Raw genomic sequence first — 21,299 nt, forward strand, 5'->3', positions numbered from 1 at the left:
CCTATTCTTATTTTGAATTTATTACAGATGCCGTTTCATATGTCTATTGTATTTACATTTTTTTTTAAGGCAAAGACAAACACGTGTACAGCCGACGGCGCGAGACACCGCCAAACCTCACACACTAAAGCGAAGAAATTATTAATAGAAATTGATATTTTGGCAATCGCACTCGAAGCGTCCTGGCACTTACACTACCGCACTAGACCTCATCGCCGTCACATAAGACTCATGTTCCCGTACCGCGCGGGAACTTGGTGTACACACCGCCTCCGCTCCATACATAATATTCATCATAAATTCACAGCGCCCTCTATAAAACTGTGTCGGTGTAGGAAGGTTTATATAAAGCTACATATAATGGGTTCATCTCTATACACAAGCTAATATGAACAGCATTCCCTCGGGTTAGAGACGGGATTTGTTTGCGTTACAATTTAAGGACACCGTACAATCAATATAAAACTCTAAATTCGTGTGAAAGAGACAACAATACGACGAGACGGAATGCTTCTGTAAGCCGGTTTCTTTATACAAATTATTGCTCGTAGCGGCGACGCGTGGTCGCCCAGACCCGTATACATAGAGACCAAGCTCCGTGCGCGGTAGTCCGGCCGCGTCCGGCCGCGTCCGGCCGCGGCCGCTAGACGTCCGGCGCGCAGGCGCGGCCGCCGGCGTCGAGTCACTCCGAGTTGCTGAAGTACTCGGACGCGTTCCCTCTGCATATCGGACACGTTCTGTTCGACTGCGGCGAGAGATCACACAACACGTGCATTAGTATGCGATATGTTAGACACGTATACATAGCTCGTTGGACTAAATGTATTGCGCGCAGTATCAAGTGTGCGCTGTGTAGTGTGTACAGTGTTCAGTGCATGGTCAAATGAGTTAACATGACAGGCGCCCCTGGGGAAATATTTGAAGGCGATCATAAATTATTAAAGATTGTGTCCCACAAAAAAAAACCCACTTTTTTATATCATTGAGATGGCAAACAAGCATACGGACCACCTGATGGTAAGCGGTTACCGTAGCCTATAGACATGAGCAGTACCATGGGCATAACAGAGTATACTGTTTCGCCCATGCGTTGCATTCCTGAAGATTAAAGTGTTATTCCTCCGTACCGTGTAAATTCATTGCCATATCCCTTCAAACGGAAACACAGCCATGCGAACACAACTGCTTCATGGTAGAAACACGAATGGGACAGAGGTGGCCGAGCAAACGACTTTTGTACAGTCTCCCTCTAATAAAGACTGTTGTACCGATAGGACAGGCAGCTGGATCCCTATCTAGTGGTATTAGATAATATTTCCCCGTATCTGCGGCACGTTCCGCTGTTCAGTCGAAACTTACAACGTCGAAATTGATGGGACTATATATCGGTGCGTGGTTTTTGGAGTTACTTGGACATCAATTGCTGTCTTGGCCCAAGATCGGTATTGAGTGTGACGTGTGGTAACAATATGTAGGACACCAGCGTGCAGTGCAGCGTGTGTACAGTGTGGTGTGGTGTGGTGTGGTGTGGTGTGGTGTGGCGTGGCGCGGCGTGGCGTGCAGTACTCACCCGCAGCCACTTGTCGACGCACTTGGCGTGGAACTCGTGCGCGCACGGCAGCACGCGCAGCGTCTGGCGCGCCTCGAACTCGCACATGCACACCACGCACGACGACTGCTCGCCTGCAAGCCGCACCACGCACGCGCGTTACATCTCCACTCATACAGCTCACTCGAGGGTAGCCACAGTTACGGAATCCAACATTGAATTGTAAGCAATAAATTTGTTTAAGCTGTTTCGGTGGTTCATGGGAGGCGGGTGCGAGTCACCTTGGTGCGTCTGCGGCGAGTACTTGTAGCTGGGCAGCAGGTCGATCTCCTGGCGCGCGAGGCCGCGCGGCTTGGCCTCGCCGAGCCGCTCGGCGAGCGACAGCAGCGCCTCGTAGTTCTCCGTCTCGGGCGAGTCGGGCGCCTCCTCGCCGCGCGCCTCCGCGTACGGCGACAGCGGGAACATCGCCAGCAGGTTCAGGAACACCTGCGCACGCAACCCGACGAAGGTTCGTAACGGCGGACGAGCCAACTGATAAGAAGTGGTAACCGTCACCGATACACATCAGCAACCTCACAGATGGACTATAGACTATAAGCTCTCATGCCCTCCCAAGACTAAATTGTTGTATCTGCAGATACGACATTAGAAATACCAGTAGTACAAATTCTCCCACTGATGGCTTCTGTTTAATCAGAATTAAAAATTAATAATTATTTATTCATGCAGGACAAAATTTTTTAACATAAACCTGTTAATTCTGTACAATTATTCAAGCTTCAAGGAACAATTCAATTATATAAACGAGTATTTCAGTAGCAGCCAAGTATTGATATAAAACTCGGCAGTTGTTGATGAGATTGTCGGCTAACCTGGTACGTGGGTGGAGGCGGCGGCGGCAGCGACAGCGGCGACGCGACGTGCAGCTGCTGCACGTGCGGCAGCGTGGCGCCCACCAGCCCGCCGCCGCCCTGCGAACACACGGCGGCGGTCAGTACACGGACACTACCAGCTCCCGCTCATAGTAGCACTGCTAGCTTACAGTAGCCACTCACAGGGCGTGATACTCACACACCATCAGTTAATACTCACCGCAACTCACGCAGCGCTGTTGGAAAACCAAGCAAGTGTCCACTGTGCGTAATACTCATACCATCAGTTCCAATTCACTGAAACGCTGCCAGCTGACAGTGGCCACCCACTATACATGATACTCATACACACCACAAGCACTCACTCACTGCAATGTGGCCAATTAACAATAACCATTCACTGTAACTAACTTTCAGCGTACACGCTGTCTGAGTGTTCACTGCTCATGCCACTCACACCAATAACTCCCATTTACTGTAGGGCTGTCAACTAACTGACAGTGGCCAATCATTGCACATGCTACTCAGCACACACCACTACCTCTCACTCACTGCAGTACGCCAGCTGACAGTGGCCACTCACTGTACATGCCACTCAGTACACGTCACAAGCTCCCATTCAGTATACCAATGCCAAATGACACAATGGTCACTTAATACACACACACAGCTGTAGCTCATACGCACTATAGTACTGACAAATAAAGACTGTCTTTCATAATGTCTCGCTTACAGCCGCCACGATTACTACGTACCTATAGTGCGAGTGTGTGCGAGTGTGCGCGCGTGTGTGTGGTGCAGGCGTGTATGTGCATGCTCACCTGCGTGTGTATGTGGTGTATGGGGTGGTGCGGCCAGCGCGCCGCGTGCCGCACGTAGGGCCGCGCGGCGCGCGACGCGGACCCCACCACGCCCACGCCCACGTTCACGCCGCCGCCCACGCCCACGCCCACACCCACGCCGCCGCCGCTGCGACGCTGCAAAGTTTGCATTCACCAATTCAACATTAGAACCGCGGCTCTACCGTAAAACGAAATTTCGAATTTTCGGATACAACTTCGTGTTTTCGTTCATACCGTATTAAATCCAGTCGTTTAGATTGCCTAAAGAAATCTTGTAATCACAGGACATTCCTTTGTCGTTCATTGAAAAGGACCTCCATACGTCAACGTCATTTCATAACATTTATTAACATTAAATGAGTGGTTACATCGAATAGTCAATTTGTCCACATAATTTTTAACGAAGTAGTTCCCTAATGCAGTTTATAAAGTCTTTTTTTTTTTATACAACTTAGAATGGCAAACAAGCCGACGTCCCACCTGATGGAAAGTGGTAACCGTCGCCTAGAGACATGAATTGAGTTGATTTTTTACTTTTACTCCGTAATAGATAAGAATAACGAAAAACCATTGATGCCCCGTATAAAATTTCCATTGAAACATTTTTTTTATTATTTGACATGTACACACAGTAAATGCGCATTTCTTAGCTATAAATACTACCATAAAAGTCCAAAGGAACGATATTTTAACATTTTAAATATTTGAAACGGCATGTACCACGTAATTTTAACATCACATTTCTGTTTCGTTCGGCCACGAAATTTCGAAAACCATTTCATGGTAGGCGACCAGGAAAATCGATGAATTGGACCCGTCGACTGTTTCTTTATATAATTGCCGGGTGAGCCTGAGTAGTGATATATGTACTCACGTGGTGATGATGCGTGAGGGCGTGCCGCGCGTGGTGCGGCATGAGGTCGAGCGGCGCACCCCGCGCCTGCGGACAACCGCGCACACACACACGCGCGCACTGTACACTCTGATCCCATAGAACTTAAAGAACCATAACCTAGTGTGAACTGCACGGACTCCTTCTGGTAACTCCTTACTAATATTATAATTTTTTTTTAGCTGTGTATGCTATTGGACGTAGATGGTCTTTACAGGGGCGAGTGCAGACGGCACTCCAAGCCCGCGAGAGGGAAGCGACGATTGGCGTCAGCTCTTTCTGATGGACTGCTAATATTATAAACGTAAAGGTAAATTTCTTTGTTATCTTATAGCACCTTGACAGCTTAACCAATCACTAGGAAATTTGGTACACGTACTTTGGAATAACGAAGGATAAAGGCTACTGTTTATCGCGGTCAATGAAAATGATCCGGTCACGAGGACTAATTTTTTTATACAACTTAAAATGGCAAACAAGCTGACGGCCCACCTGATGGAAAGTGGTTACCGTCGCCTATAGACATAAGCAGTATCATGGACATAACAGAGTATACTGTTTCGCCCATGATACCCCCCATGCGTTGCCATTCCTGAGGACTCAGGTGTTATTCCTCTGTATCCTGTAAATTTATTGCCATATCCCACCCTTCAAATTTTTCTGGTAAAAGTTGGTATATTATATATTGTATAGGTTACCTCGGTGGCGAGTAAGAGCGGCGCGTGGTGCAAGTCAGCGGCTGGCTGCAGCGGCGACAGGGTACCCTCCCCGCTGCCCAGCAGCTCTAGGCGGCCACCCTCGGCACGCTACCGATTAAATATGGTAATCAGTTTTTCGAAAATTCATTAATTGATTAAAAAAAAAAACAGGTTTCAAAATGTGGCAACTGTGAGTTCTTTTTTAACTAAGATTTCATTTATTTTGTAAGTTTTTTTTTATACATTCGTACTTCGAGCCGGATCGCATATTAAAATCATTTTATCTTTGAAAGCATAATAGAAATAGAAAAACATTTATTAACCATTTAACAATGCACGTACTTCAAGGAATACCGAATAATAGTGTAGAAGTCATATTAATTTTCTCTCTCAAAATGTTGGCATAATAATGTTGGTACATCGATTGATCATTTGGTCCTTCGACCGAAACCATAAATTTAAGGAAACACATTTGGTCCTTCGAGCCGGACCAAATAGTTAAAGCATTCATTTTTTCTATCTATTTCAACACCGTTAAATAATCCTTTTAACCATCAACTTTCACGTTCAAGCATACGCTTCCCCATAGACCACAATTAGGAAACTATCCTGAGCCATACGCATCCACGAACTCCACAGTACCATGTCATCTTCCAAATAATAAATAAAAAGTTCGTAACTGGACTCATACTTACCTGAGAGTTAGTAATGTAGTGCGTATGCGCATGGTGGGGGTGCGGCGGGTGCGGGGGGGACGCGAAGGGTCCGCGCGGCGGCGGGGGCGGCGCGAAGCTGCCGTGGTACTGCAGCCCCGCGTATACGCCGCCCATCTGTACACGCCGCTACGTCGTAGTGTGCGTATGGTACGCGAGTGTGCGTCAGTGTTAACTTTTCTTAAGAAGTTGCTAATACAAGTTACATATGGATAAAGTTCTCTGGCTCTAAGTGGCTCTTTTAATATATTTTTTTATTTACTAATTAACGAATAAGTTCAAATTATTGGATCTAATTAATGTTATCACAGAAATATGTATTAGTTTTAGCTATTAATTTTATAACAATAGGAACAAAATCTTCTAAATTCCAAGACAAATTTTGTCTAAATGGTTCCTGCAACTCAAATTATAAGTCTCACAGGATTTTAGCATCCAAATATATATAATCATTACTATATTTTTATTATGAATGTATTATAGTTTATTTTTTTTAAAGAATTTTTTTTTTAATTATTACAATTAACTCTGGCAGCTTATTTAAAACTAAAAAAAAATAATTGATTTCAAAAGAATTTGGACACTTGTATATTTGTATAATAAAAACAACTATTCCCAAACTTGATCAATATGTTTACTAATTACATTTATTTGATACGTGGCGACATCTATATTTCAAACACTGACGTACACTCCGTATTGAGTCAATATGAGAGTCGGATATATCAGTATTTGAGAGTTAGAAAAAAATATTATTATTTATACTTCTGCACTATGGATGACTTCTGTGTATTGATGTAAGAGACATTAATTACAAATAATTTTAAAAAGTATCCAATCTTTTTTTTTTTTATACAACTTAGAATGGCAAACAAGCTGACGGCCCACCTGATGGAAAGTGGTAACCGTTGCCTATAGACATGAGCAGTACCATGGACATAACAGAGTATACTGTTTCGCCCATGATACCCCTCATGCGTTGCCATTCCTGAGGACTCGGGTGTTATTTCTCTGTACCCTGTAAATTCACGCCATATCCCACCCTAAACCGAAACACAGCCATGCAAACACAACTGCTTCGTGTTTAAAACACGAATGGGACAGTGGTACCCAAGCAATCGACTTTTGTACAAAGTCTCCCTCATGCCTCGACACCTCGACTCGAGAGGAACGGATTACGTAGCAAATCAATCTATGACATGTTCACGGTATGACATACGATGCAGTCTCCCGGATGTGTTGATACCTATCAATCTTCACGCCAAGTCCACTGCGGGGTAGGCAGAAAGAACACAGCACTAAAAATACTGTATCGTTACATTTATTGTCTTGCTTATTCCCTGTATTGTATCATGCAAATAAAGTATACTCATTCATTCGATCAAAGACCAAAGAAACATCTGCTTCCTGCACACTGCGATTCCGGAGACGGTTCCTTTAGAAAGAACACGATCTACCTGATCACAACAGGTGCTCCAGGCCTCTGCCGCTACTTGCATCCATCCACACCCGCATTGTTTACCTGTTCTGTCAACCATCCATCTAGCATTCATTCCACATGCTCCAACTACCCTACAACGGGGGGAAAGGGGTTGTTAGTAATGGAGTCTAACTGACCCATTACTAGCAATACACCTTATCAGGTCGACCTCCACGCGGTTCCTCTCCTACCACCCTTCACTGGTGCCCCGCCAGCGTATACCGTTAGCGCAGGCGGGGTATTTTTAATACTTACATAATTTTTTTTTGTACATCAACAATTGATTTTCTATCATAATCAATTGTACAAGGAAGTCATCCAATAAGTAAATGCTGGTAACCGTTAGTGAGACATAGTTGCACGTTCAAACAGTGATATATCCCGCATAGTACGTATAATATATTAAATAAACATAAACCTGGACCAAAACATAAAATAGCGCGTTGCGTATCGGTAAGTCAAAGCAAGATTCTCGTCTCGTCCTTCAATATATATATATATATTATAATATATGGATATATATATATATATACGTATACTTGTGAGCGATATACATACACGCGAGCTAAATGGCCGCTGAAGTCAGAACTACTATTTCACAGTTGATTATTGCTTTTTTATTATTAGATATTATTATATATATATATATAAAAATGTTACATATTCGTTAGAGAATTGACTTGTATTAGAAAAGCATATGAAGCACATAAAGGGATTCGAACCCATAGTCAACCCTCACCAAATCCCGCCGGATTATCGTTGGAAATATTAATTCTGACAACAGCTTCTGTCCAGAGCAATAAATTGTTCAATATTGATATAAAATAAAACAATATGTTCATCAAACATCAATTGAAACATAAATAATACATATGAAAATAAATATTAAATATATCGTAATAAACACGTGTAACAATGATCAAGGATATATATTTATAAAAGCTATTACACAAACAATTATATCTACATAATACTGAAGGTGGTTGTGACGATGCATTTAATATAAAAATATATGAGTGTTCAACAAAAATATTTCGTAATTAATAGAACGAGAAAAAAACCTGGTGCTTGCTACTTGTATTAAGAAAAAAAAAATAACATAGCGCCCGGGTTAATACCGCACCCTTAGCACTCGAGTACTTAACGAAAAGTATTTGTTATTCACGTTGACATTAAAAAGAGCATCTTAAGAAACAGCCAAGTTCTAAATTAAAGCGACCAGCCAAATATTTTCTGTATCTTAATCTACAAAATACCAAAGCTCGAGTTGCTAGCGGCAAAATCTTAAATAAATAGTGTGGCGAGACTGGCAAAAGTCGAGTAGTGTGGTACGCGCCCCCAGTTGCCCCGGTCGATGACACCGCGGCGTCGCGCTGCCATTGGCCGGGGCGGCTATTACGGCGCGAACCACACAGGACGAAACTTCGCAGTCAGAAATTATTATACACGTAGAACACGGAACACATTCACAGGGTATTGAAAAGTGAGGAAAATCGCATGCGGTACACGAATAATAAAATATAGTTTTAAATGTGGGAGAGTTAGTCGACAAAAAATATTTGGAGGCTCGCTCTCGACCGGCTCTCGACTAATGAACTCTTTACGGCGGCCGGTTAGTTTTACATAAATAGAACAAAATGGCCGCCCGTTGTAAAGGGTCCGTGGACACTAGTGTCATCGCAGCGAACTAGACCAGTACACGGTACAGTATGTACAGAATCAAACAGTATGAGCTCGAGTGTTGCATGCTGTCACGCCGAGAACGGACGCCACGGACATTAGGCGTGGTGGCGTCAGAGCTACGGCACGGTCCGTTAAAAAAAAGTTGTGTATTTAAAAAAAAAAGAGTCGGTCCGGAAGTGTGAGATGAATAAAACATTAAACGAATGGTAGATCCATCATTACTGAGCGCATGACACTAAAAGCTATTGAAAATATCACATCATACGAGCCGACCAATCAGACGCGGGCTGTTTCTTGTGCGCGTCGCTCTGATTGGTCGCGATCACGTGGTATCTCTGTATCAGCCAATAGAATCAAACGCCCGCGCAGACATGTACCTATTGTCATCCAAGCACTGTGCAGACTGAGTCTATGTAATACATTTAATTAGGTAGATAACGCCGGGAGTAGAAAACATTGCAACAATAACTAGACCGTATTCAGATGACAAATCACAAAAGAGACATACGTCAAAATAAACCAGGTGCATCGTAAATTGTGTGTTTAGTATCGGATTTACAACTTTATATGTATGTATGGTATGATAGATCTGACATTGCAATGGTTTCCGCCCCCGCAACTGTAATATTACAAGTGATGCACACAGTTCTATGCAGCCACCACCTCGCTATGTCACACCGCGTCTAGCAGCTCTCGCAGTCCGCCTGGCTTCACCCCACGGCACGCACCGCAAAACAACGTCTATTATTACATCTTATGTCGAGTGACAGTTGAGTTGTTATCAAAAAATTAATAATGAAAAATATTACAAGAAACAAGGCAACAAACAAATACAGCAACAAATTTCCTTCTATTTAATACAACTTCCGATGAAATTAGAGGTAACTTAATAAAAAAATTGGATAATTAAATTTACTAGTGAGCTTCGATCAAACCCAGTAAATAGCTTTGTTACAAGCAACATATAAATAAAATAAAGCACGCATCAACATTAATATAACAATCATATAATTAAAAACTTAAAGATTTTAAATTTCTTATCGCATCTTTACAACTCAACTCGCCACTACTGCGGGCAATGTGGACTTTAGACGAGGGTAGAATTAATTTTGCGATGCGTGCTCTGGGCCACATTCACAGGAGCCAAGCTTCGATCACTAACATGACATGACAGGTGCTCGGTAGCGGATGTGTTTTGTCACAACTTGAAAAGAGTAGTGTCGGTCTGCCCCTCGGGGACCGAGCGCCGTGAGAGGACCCACAACTTACTGGATGCATTGTGTTCTTCACAATTTTTAATTTACAGATAAACAATCGACTGATGGAGGCTTATTATTTTTGCATTTACACCTTAATAAAGCGTGAACACTTGGAAATACTAAGTTTATTATCAAAATAATATTTATTGGTAATTTAATTCAACATTGTCTTCAAAATCAAGAAAAATGTTTCAAGAACAACAGCACGGCCTACCATTCTTACATAAAATAATATATATGCTTTAAAAAACGATTTCTACTTAGTTTTTGATTAATATATACAACAGCAATAAATTCACTGTTAAATTGAAATGCCAGAAGCATTTCAAACATACATATGTATATCAGTGTGCACGCTCTATCGTTGCTCTCAGTCCGAGAGTAATAAATGACAGAGAACTGACACAGTGTCGACCGAACATTAAAACAATACACCTTTGTTTTTTGATTGAAACTGTTTACAGCAAAGTAATGTTGAAGGAATAGAAGCGATAGGAACTCCCACGGCTACAGTTGATGACATTCCTCGGTTTTAACAGTATATGAACAGAAGTTAGTAGTCCCGCCCCGCAGTCACTATGTATCGGGCTCGGACACTGCCTAACGGACACGACTGTTCCACATTTCATTCGAATTTTCGCTTTCAGATTAGGAAACCAAGTGTCTTGACGTCTGGCAATGTCCGGTACATAAATAAACCTTATAGAAAACGAGCGTAGAATAACTATTGGTACGACTACGCGGCTGCACCGCAAGCTTACGCTGTAGATATCCCAATGTTATTGATACATTTAATATGTTTTCAATGTACATCTCGTGGAAATATATTTGCGCTGTGTAAAATTTAAAAGCAAATTAATAAACAATACGATGTCGTCCCAAATAACAATTAAATATTCGATTCTGCATTAATATTTGCATTTTGTGGAAGCGGCAGTGTTATTTACTTGCGTACGTCCTGCGTAGTTAGAGATGGCATGATTTGTTGGTTTATTAAATCCGTTAACAATGCTTATACATGTATTTGCAAAAAAATTAAATTGAATATTTGTTTGCGATGTGCGCGCACTGCAGTTGACAACGAGGTTATAAAGTGTGACGGTGGCGTCATGATTTGAGCCATATCAACATCGTGCACAAATATTAAATTTAATTTTCTCTAGTTGACGTGAACATTTTTCGTGTACAAATAAGCATCTCTAATAATATTTAAGAAAAAAATGCGAATAAAACTGACAATTGCGGAGAACGTTGAAACAAAAGAAAGGTAATCAATCAGGTGGAGGTGGTCAATAAAATTAGAGATATCTACAGTCCACAGTACGAGTACTTATACAAGCCACATTTATTGTAATCAAATAGAACTAGACCTTCCTCACCAGTTTTCACAAACTTTAATCTGGGCATGCATATATTGTGCTCAAGTCGACAATAACTCGTGTACCCGGCTACTTAGGAACATCGATGCCACCAACTATTGTTAAGCTGTGTTGGGTCGCCTCCATAACGTCGCGTGCCGTGATATTGTAGCTTTAGAAGCCGAAAGTTTAGTAAGGTTTCTCACAGGTCATTCTCTTATGGCGACTGTTAAGTTTTAGTCACTAGTACCTAAAAGGCTGAATTCTTTGTACAGCCAAGTTCAATCGTAATACAAAACACAATATTAATGTAATATACATTGTAACTGAGAGTACACAATGATATTGATAAAAATAATTAGGGAACTTAAAATTCAGCCTCTTAGATAAAGTTAATCTAACGCTACGATGGATTACAAACTTAGTTTAATATGGCACTTGTGAAGAAACTTTGAGAAAATATTATAAAAGATTCAATATTAGAACGATTGCGTATAATAGTGTAAGTGTAGCTACAACATTCAAGGCACGCCAGATTTTACACTCAGGACTTGACAAGGCATCGTTTAATGTCACTACATTAGAGCATTGTTTAAAGAGGATTCGGAGACAAAAAACGATCCTTCTAAAATCTTGACCAATTATTAAAACACTAATAAAACAGCGATAAGTCAGCGCAAATGTAACAATCCAACTTTGAGACAACGACGGGAAGAGTGAACTAAGCGAACAAACGCACCAAAAACCTAAAGCTGTAACTAGGACCAAACCACATAACAAGGGACCCTGTAGTGAGTCATCCAAACCATTAGTCATCAAGCAATAATTTAAGTGAGATAGCATCGTAAAGTTAAATAATTAGTTAAGAGACGGTATGATGAAACTCACGGCAGAGCAAGTCGACTACGGACCTCGACAAAGGTTACTATCAAATACAAGTCGGAAAGCCAGAGGTCCAGCCATGTCATAAATTAGTTACAAAAACCTTGTTTAAGTATTAATATAGCGTTATATGGGCTAGAGTGCGCCGAACAATCACTAACGAGTCGGGAGAAGCTTTAGCGGATAACATCACTCGCTCGGTACTGGTATACCTGGACGATAGTGCTCAGACAAGTCTCAGTGGGCATGCACGCCATAACACCAAATAACCTGGGTTGGTGATAACGGGAGCTCCGTTACGGATCGTTCATGCCTTTACATGCTTTAGTAGTCGAAGCGAATCACTTTAATGAAGGATTATATCACTTGTTACGAAATAAGTTAGGTTCGTCTTCAGATTTATCAAGCAAATCCAAATACATTCTTTCTTTAAATGTATAAGTAGTTAAGAAATTAATATACTAAACAATTCTAAAGTAACTTAGATAAGTAAACAAATTGTACGATCTCTCCATGACATCGTTTAAATATTTTGAATTGATTCTGTAAATGTTCTATTCTTGAAAAGGCGTTGCATTGCATCTAATTTTTCTTTTGAATCTGACAAACGTGAAGACGTTAAATTAGCATGAAGAACCGGTGGAGCGACGGAAACAGCGGGGCGGGGAGGGGGAAGGGGGGAGAGGAAAAAAGTTGAGAAAGGAGCACACACACATACATAGTTGCCGCAAATACCACAGCACATATAAAAATTGAACATATCGTATTTTCTACTCATTTTCATGTTACAAAAGTTACTGATACTAAACACTCTTCGACACTGAATTCTTTCGAATATATCACCTGTTTTATCAAATTCTTTGAGTTTTTTATCAATTTTAAATAGGAAATCTGAATCAAAATTTACATTTCATAAATAGATTCTTTCGAGCTTACTTTTGGCAAAAAAAAAATTAAGGTAAAGTAGTTGCAGCACCTATCTTAAGCATCATTCAGACAGCTCTGAATCAGGGACTTCAGCGTTCCAAACCATAGGGGCTTTGTATTTCGTCAAAAATGAGCGCCCCGTTACTCAGAGGTTTGGTTACTATTTTACTTATTGCGGTGTCCTTGCTCTAATATCGCATTTTCTCTTATCAATTTTCACACACACATTTCAATTGAACACACTTCAGGAGAATGAGAGCCCGGATGTACTATACAAGGGGCGTGTCCCTGGCGAGCTGTGTGAATGTCGCCTGTGTGCAGTCGGGGAGCGGTGGGAGCGGTGGGAGCGGTGGGAGCGGTGGTGGCGGTGGTGGCGGTGGTGGCGGTGGTGGCGGTGGCGGTACCTGGTAGCGCAGGTGCGGCAGCGCGGGCAGCACGGCGGCGGCGGCGCCCCACACGTCGGCGGCCGGCACCGCGCCCGCCACCTGCACCGCGCCCGCAGCGCCGCCCGCCGGCGACCACTACCCGCCGCCCGCGGCCCACGTTAGCATCATCGCGCACACGCACGCGCACGCGCTCCACATCCATCATATACTTCCTAGATTACTCACCTCGCCTCACCGCTACAATACTGAGTTCGGCTTTTATACTATCCAAGATAAACTACGTCAGACCAACAATCGTCTAAGCAAGTATATTATTTTTATATATAAAAAAAAAAAACTAATATGAAATCAATAATTTGGTATCGCAATCCAGAAAAGCCAAACCGAACTAATGAAGAAAGCATAGTTCGAAATTTAAACGTTGCATCCTTTACACTTTGAATTATGTTTAAGAACGGATTCGGAACGGAAATATAAAAGGCCTGCGATGAATTCATCTAGGAATTATATGAAGAATCTCGGCGTAAGACAAACACTAGAACAGTAGTGGTCGCCCCTTCACTTAATACTAACTTACAATCAATCATCACTTAGACGACCTAAGTTGACAATATTAACTCCACTTACTTAGCCTCCTAGTTACATATGCTATGCCCAGATTGACAATCGTAATACCTAAGAATTTTCCTAAAAATGTTTTCACTTACAAATAATAAATGATAAATGCACAAACAAAATCGCAAATTTGGGCACAAAAATGTATGACATATGAAATAATATCAATCAAGTCGGAAGTAAACGCAATCGTTTTGAACTATATGATGCATTTTCTTCTTTATATATATAAAAAAAAAATACAGATAGAAGGCAGAATGAGGCGTCCAAATATTTTATTCTTATTTCTTGTATCACTTTTTTTTTGTGTACTTTGAAGCAATCGGGCAACATTCGCCTTCCATCCGTCGTATCAACTATCAAACACTTGTTGCTGATGTATTGGTGTAAATATGTATATCTGGCTAAAGTTGTTTGTATCGTGTGTATATTCTTATGTGTGAACATTTGAAAAAAGAACATAAATTTGTTTTATAATACCTGCAACATGTAATCGTAATCCGTAATTCACTAAACACAGTGGAAATCAATATTAAAATAGTTTTCCCCTCGGCTGATGTAAAATGACAATAAATAATTATGCATTTAACGATATACTGTTGTACATTTATATTTGTGTATTTTTAACTATACATTTTGGTATACAAACATTAAAACGATTACTTAAGCACCAGGGAAATCAGAATGTTACCAAGTTTAAATTTGTATAAAAAACCCGTTATGTCGTCTATATATATAATATGGCAGCAAGAATGTAAAATAGTGATTTCCTAATAAATTCAAATAATTATTCAATTGACTGTCGCGTGATACCGAAATACATAAAACATTATAAAAAGGACATATATAATACGAGTCTTTCTAGTAAAATCTGAGCAGTTCTTCCGTATTGGTATTTGATGGAAATCCCGACTCGAATCCATGAAGGAAATTTAAAAACTTCCATATTTCAAGTATTTACTATTGATTAATTGATACTATAGATCAGATCTATTGGACGATTCCTACTATTCTAGGATTCAACAATTACTTTAATATAAAAAAGTTTCATACTATTATTTTTTATAATTCCTTGTATTTTTCACAGTAGTGTCGCGATTCCTACCAATCTGTGTGCTGTAATCGAGCTATTTATATTGTAACCTTAGCGAGGAGTGTATCGGACCCGCGAGACATACCTGCGTCCGCTGCGGGTGGTCGCGGTGCGTGTGCGCGGGGTGCGGGTGCGGGTGCGCGGGGTGCGGGGGGTGCGGGTGCGGGTGCGGGTGCGGCCACACGCCCGCGCCGCTCAGGGCGCTCAGTCGAGCGCCGCGCAGCGACATCTGTGGAGTCAAATAAACAAATATTATAGATATGTATTTGTATCGCCTATAAACAATTAACTAGCTAGATACTTTCATGAACTTATTTTGTACTATTTCGAAGGTGGTAACAAGCGTGGCGCGTGCGCTACCTGGTTGATGTCGAGCAGCAGCGGCGTGTGGTGCGCGTGCGGCACGTGCGGCGCGTCCAGCAGCCGCTCGTGCCACACGCCGCCGCCTCCGCCCGCGCCGCCGCCTCCGCCGCCGCCACCGCCGCCGCCCACGTACCGCATGCGCCGCCTGCAAGCGAACACACGCCCTTTACAATACACGACAGGTGCTGGTAGTAAACCAGCCACCACCCACCTGATGGAACGCAGTAGATGGAAGACATTGCTAGCATTGCGATCTATTAGCACCTACCCATTGCTAGCTATTGCTAGCAATGGGTATATTTACCCTGTCAGGTCGATCTCTACATTATTTCCCCTGGAAACCATCGTGTGGAATTCCTGGTGTATTCATCACGATGGCCTAACTGACCTGCCCTTTCATTCTCACCTATCACCTCTCATTGGTGCCCCGTCAACGTATACCATTAACGCGGGTGGATCTACAATTCCATTAACATCTATAAAAAAAAAATGGGAAGCGGTAACTGTCGTTTAAGAACGTGAAGAGCTCTATGGACGTCACTGAATACATTATGACGCCCATGCATTGTCACTCGTGAGCACTGAGATGTTATGTACTTCGTACCACATAATAATTTCACTGCCACATCTTACCTGTCACTCAGCAGGCATGCAAGCATAGCTACTTTGCAGTCAATATTTCTACAAAATCTCCCTTTACTTTTGGGAAGTTTTAGGTAAAAAAAACTGCGTAAACCACTGCGTATTTTGAACCTACAATATTACGCCTCTGTGAACATATGTGAGTATTAGAAGCGAGAAATAAGATTATTTACATATCCTGGAATGGCAAACAAGATGACGATCAACTTAACGGAGTAATGACATTGACATGAACAGTACTATGTACCTGTAACGTCTCATGGCACTCCTCATGATTTGCCATTCCTAAGGATTAAAGGAAGGTATAGTGAACTCACGGCGGCTGGTAGTGGTGGCGCGGCGTGCGGCGCTCCACCGCCGGCGCCGCCACCGACACGTTGCTTTCACCTGGAACACGACGCAGTCACCACGTTACGTATTTGTCTTTACATTAATCACTCACGGGGGAGGGGGGGGGGAAGATATATTAATAAGCTGTCAGATTGTGCTGCACCTCCACGCGGGCACCTTGAAAATCATCGAGCTTGATTCCGGGTGAATTCGAACTGATTTCCTCCCAACTATCATCATATAACCCTCAAGAAAAGAGCATATTCCTTTTTAAAAGGCCGGCAGCACACCTGCAATGCCGTTGTGTTGTGGGTAATCATGGGCGGCGGTAGTCACTTACCATCAGGTGAGCCGCATGCTCGTTTGCCCCCTGTGTTGTAAAAAAATCCATCACTGGTGACCTACCATGAATAAAGGCAGGTGCATGATTCCATCTTCCAACATTAAAAAAAGCTCTTACACTGTGGACAGACGCAACAGACACCTTGCGTGCAACTTAGAATGAAGTCTAATGGTAAGTGGTAACCGTCGACTATAGAGAAGCATAGTCCCGGTAGCACCGTCAACACCGCAGCGTGCACGGCGCCCCTGACGCGTTGCCATACCATACTCTTGTAATTTACTATTACTACCATTTCCCACCCTCTATTTAGAAGCCAGTTTTTTTGGCCAAATCAAGGCAGTATATAACAGGGTTGCTAGATGCAGTTTTTTATTTTTTTTATTTACCCAAATATCAAATATTTTTTCTCCAACTCGATACAATTTTTACCCAATAACATACTTAATACGATTTTCACTACGTTTTGCTCTTCCTATTTTGTATTTATCCTTTTTTTTATGCAACTTAGAATAGCAAACAAGCTGACGGCCCACCTGATGTAAAATGGTAACCGTCGCCTATAGACATGAGCAGTACCGTGGACATAACAGAGTATACTGTTTCGGCCATGATACCCCCCATGCGTTGCCATATGTTCCTAATATATGTGTAGCGACCATTATTAGTATATTTTATTGTATTTATATATTTGTAGTTATTTATATATTACTGCATCGTTTATAAATACAAAAACTACCAAAAATATAACCTGAATTTCTCCAAGCCCATTTCACTTTTCTTTAAACATTTCTCCAAGATTTCGCGAACAGAAACGAATTTTACCCAAAATTGCGCAACAAATATCGAACCTGGCAACCCCGCCACACCGCTCAGGCCACCAGATAAATAATAATTTATTGACATTACGAAATAGACTGCGCGATGAGCACCCAGTTGGTGATATCACCGAAAGAAGAGCGCATTACGTCACATCCTGCTCTATCTTTACATACAGTACACATTTACGCATATTTGTTTTATTTATTCATAAGAATACAAGTTGCTTGTCGTTATATCATTCTCCCATTCCCGTAATCTTCGAACATCTCACAATCTCATGTTTTATTGTGCAATAAAGAATAAATAAATAAACATCACTAGCGATCCGGCCCGGCTTCGGGCGGGCAGATAGAATTGCCGAAAATAATATAAAACTCTCTGTCAATGGTAAAAATAAATGATCAAATTTTAGATGGAGAAAGCTCGACTAGTTTCATTCACTAAATTGTCTTTAATACATTTTGCCTTTCCTTCAGGGTCCATATAGTCACACTGAAATTTTTCCCTCATATCTACACGTGTATCTGACCTGTCCAGCCCACGTCATCACCTCACATGGCACCTGAACCCTGTCACGACATTCGCTGAAGCCTTACCCGAGGACAGGTGCCTGGAGATCCGCCTCCGCTTCCTGCTGGGGCTGTCGCCCGCCTTGGACGACAGCTCGCCGTCCGAGGAGCCCGCCCCGCTCACCATCGACTCCACCGAGCCCTCCAGCGGGTTGGTGTCCTGCAAACAGAGTTAACGATATTTTTTAAGAGTACACCTAAAGGGCATCTTGTATCATTATGAACATATATTTATTCATCTATATGTGTAGGTATATTATATATGTGTGTATGTATGTGTGTGTAAGTATATATTTATGTCTATGTTATGTACAAACTTAAGTTTAAGACAGAAGGGGAAACAATGTTGGGACACTTGATACGACATGACGAACTTATGAACATTATAATAGAAGATAGAAGGAAGGAGGGGAAGGGAGAGACCGAGACATAGTTACATCAGGCAGATCAAGGAAGCAGTTGGTGTCGTGTCGTAACAAGAGGTGAGGGGACTCGCTGACAATCGTAGTGAGCGGCAAGAGCTCCACCGACAAGAGAGCAGCTCTTAAATAGAATAGATAAACTTAAGTTAGTCTAGTTCATCAATGTTTTTCAAATCAAATGTTTTTCAATGTTTTTCATGACGCGACCCCCTTATTATGTATAAATATATTGCGACCCCCCTACCCTCCACAGTTTCGAATGTGTATGAATTTTATTACAGTACAATTATGAAATCCGTACAGTTGTATTTATATTCACAGTTAGGTATCGATAAAATAAAATAAATAATACATAATAAAGTATTTAAAACAGACATGTAATCGATGTCTGTTATAGACACTTCATTATGTATTATTGATTGATCGATTTATTTAAGGAACTGTTGATCTTTCACTGCTTCGCGACCTTCCACGACCCCTTTGTAGAGGCTCGGGGACCCCCCAAGGGGACGCGACCCACACTTTGAAAAACACTAGTTCTTTTTGTTTGAAAATCGTCTCAATATTGATGCTCCTTTTCACTTTGGCTGTTGCTGGAAGAGAACTCTATCAGAGTTAAGCTCGCCTTTGTACATTTGCTTACCTCTGACATATTTTTATCCTACCAAACAGCTGTGCTCGCACGATTGTGTTACAGTTTGAAGGGTGCGATAAGAAGTATGGAATAATCATGCACGTTTAATGCTGTAATTTCTGTCAATAATCGGCAACTGGAGGCACTCACCAGATGGTGATGGTGCGGAGCGTGGTTCATGTGCGGCGGCTCCGCCGACGGGCCGGCGCCCGCGCCGGGACTCATGCGCATGTCTGGAAAGGAAACGTACAGTGTTAGCTGTCACGCTCGCACGGCGCCACCGCGATGGGGACAAATATATAAAACAATAAATAATAATAATAATGTGTTTTATTTCTCTTCACATAAACACTAGATTGCCCACGTTAACAGGGCACGCCCCCCCCCCCCCTCCAACTGTTCCACTGCGTGCGCCCGTATACAAAGGCGGCGCCCTGTTTTTGCTCAGGGGAGAGGTCTCCAGCAGCGGCCCGGCTGGGGGACGGTTGTATCCCCTGATGGAAACCTTGCAAATATATATACTCACACATTTTTAATTCTTTTGCATTGTGGAGGGGCGTGCCATGCTCTAGTCCACTATCGACATCAAATTACTATACTAATTGAATATTATAATACTAATACCTCGTTGACTGATACGTTAATACTAATGGTAGGGAAATGGGGAGAAAGGGATTGTTAGGAATGAAGATTGACACCCCTACTGATAGCATTATACCCTATTAGGTCGACCTCCACGTGGTTCCCCCTGGAAACCATCGTGAACAATTCTTATTGAATTCGTCACGATGGGCTAACTGACTTGCTTCATCCTCACCTATCATCCTTCACTGGTGCCCCGCCGGTGTATACCGATAGCGCGGGTGGGGTTACCATTCCATTATCACCCATTAAAAAAAAATGGTAGGAAAATTAAACAAAACAATTCTATTCAACTCAACAAAATGGCGGAGGGATGGGCAGCACCGTCCCTCATAAAGCATCGCCAGCCTAACTGCGGTTGCCATCCCGCCTGCCAAGCACGGCAACTACTGGAAATCATCGTGCTGAATTCCAGGTATATTCATTACGATGGGCCAACTGACCTGACCTGCTTTCATTCTCACCTCTCATCCCTCATTAGTGCCCCATCAGTATATATCGTTCCAGTTCTTCCCGCAGGAATGGAAAGGTAACTCCCATTCCATTATTATCCCACAAAAAGAAGACCTTCGTGCTGCAGTCAGGGGCACACTGCTCGGCATAAATAAGGCCCCGGGGATTTGATTCCCGATCGGGTTAATTTAGGAAATGAACGTTTCTGAATTGGCCCTAGTCTGGGTGTTATTGTGGGCTGCTGTGCCCCCAGATATTTGTCGTCCGGTCCCTCATAATACATGATATCCTAGATCGAGGATCAAGCGATTGGCAGTACGAATTATCACTGCATGCAACCTAATTTCTACTCTGTCAATTTGTAACACCGTTGCAAATGGGTCAACATCTGGCCAGTCGGCGCTTGGTGCATGCCGCCCACACAAGCTCTATCACCTGTCTCTTTCACGCTCACTTTCCGACGCTAAGAGAGAGCGAGACAAAAAAAGCAAATGAATTAACGGCTTAGCTGTCACTTTCAAACTGTAATGATAAGTGATAATAAATTGAACTTTTTCATTCGTATTTCTGTCAATCAGATATATTTACAAGGCTGTGTTTCGGTTCGAAGGGTACGATATGGTAAGTACAAAAGTTTACAGGGTACGGAAGCAAAACACCATAATTTGGAGGTAAAGAGATTGTTAGTAGTGGGATCTAACAGGCTCATGGCTAGCAATTTGCCCTATCAGGTGGACTCGTCGAACATAGCCTCTCCCATAAGGGGAGTTTTGCCAGTAGTTGACACGCTTGGCAGGAAGGTTGGCGATCGCAGTTTGGCTTTTGGAGATGTT

The 21,299-nt window shown here is 42.3% G+C and overlaps 1 protein-coding gene across 1 annotated transcript in view; it reads right to left on the reverse strand.

The window, feature by feature from the left end:
- Positions 1-541: 541 nt before the first annotated feature.
- Positions 542-21,299, reverse strand: part of LOC113516575 (uncharacterized) — a 73,172-nt gene continuing 52,414 nt past the window's right edge. The window contains exons 14-26 of the mRNA XM_052897903.1: positions 19,522-19,604; positions 18,343-18,475; positions 16,572-16,641; positions 15,610-15,757; positions 15,335-15,478; positions 5,549-5,683; positions 4,854-4,961; positions 4,138-4,203; positions 3,243-3,398; positions 2,422-2,520; positions 1,831-2,035; positions 1,571-1,683; positions 542-745 (exon numbers count right to left, since the gene is read on the reverse strand). Coding sequence (XP_052753863.1) covers positions 683-745; positions 1,571-1,683; positions 1,831-2,035; positions 2,422-2,520; positions 3,243-3,398; positions 4,138-4,203; positions 4,854-4,961; positions 5,549-5,683; positions 15,335-15,478; positions 15,610-15,757; positions 16,572-16,641; positions 18,343-18,475; positions 19,522-19,604 — 1,523 coding nt within the window. The 3' untranslated portion in view covers positions 542-682. The remainder of the gene's footprint in view (positions 746-1,570; positions 1,684-1,830; positions 2,036-2,421; positions 2,521-3,242; positions 3,399-4,137; positions 4,204-4,853; positions 4,962-5,548; positions 5,684-15,334; positions 15,479-15,609; positions 15,758-16,571; positions 16,642-18,342; positions 18,476-19,521; positions 19,605-21,299) is intronic.

The sequence above is a fragment of the Galleria mellonella genome, unplaced genomic scaffold (assembly GCF_026898425.1).
Source record: "Galleria mellonella isolate WM207_F2 unplaced genomic scaffold, CSIRO_AGI_GalMel_v1 utg121, whole genome shotgun sequence".
NCBI lineage: Eukaryota > Metazoa > Arthropoda > Insecta > Lepidoptera > Pyralidae > Galleria > Galleria mellonella.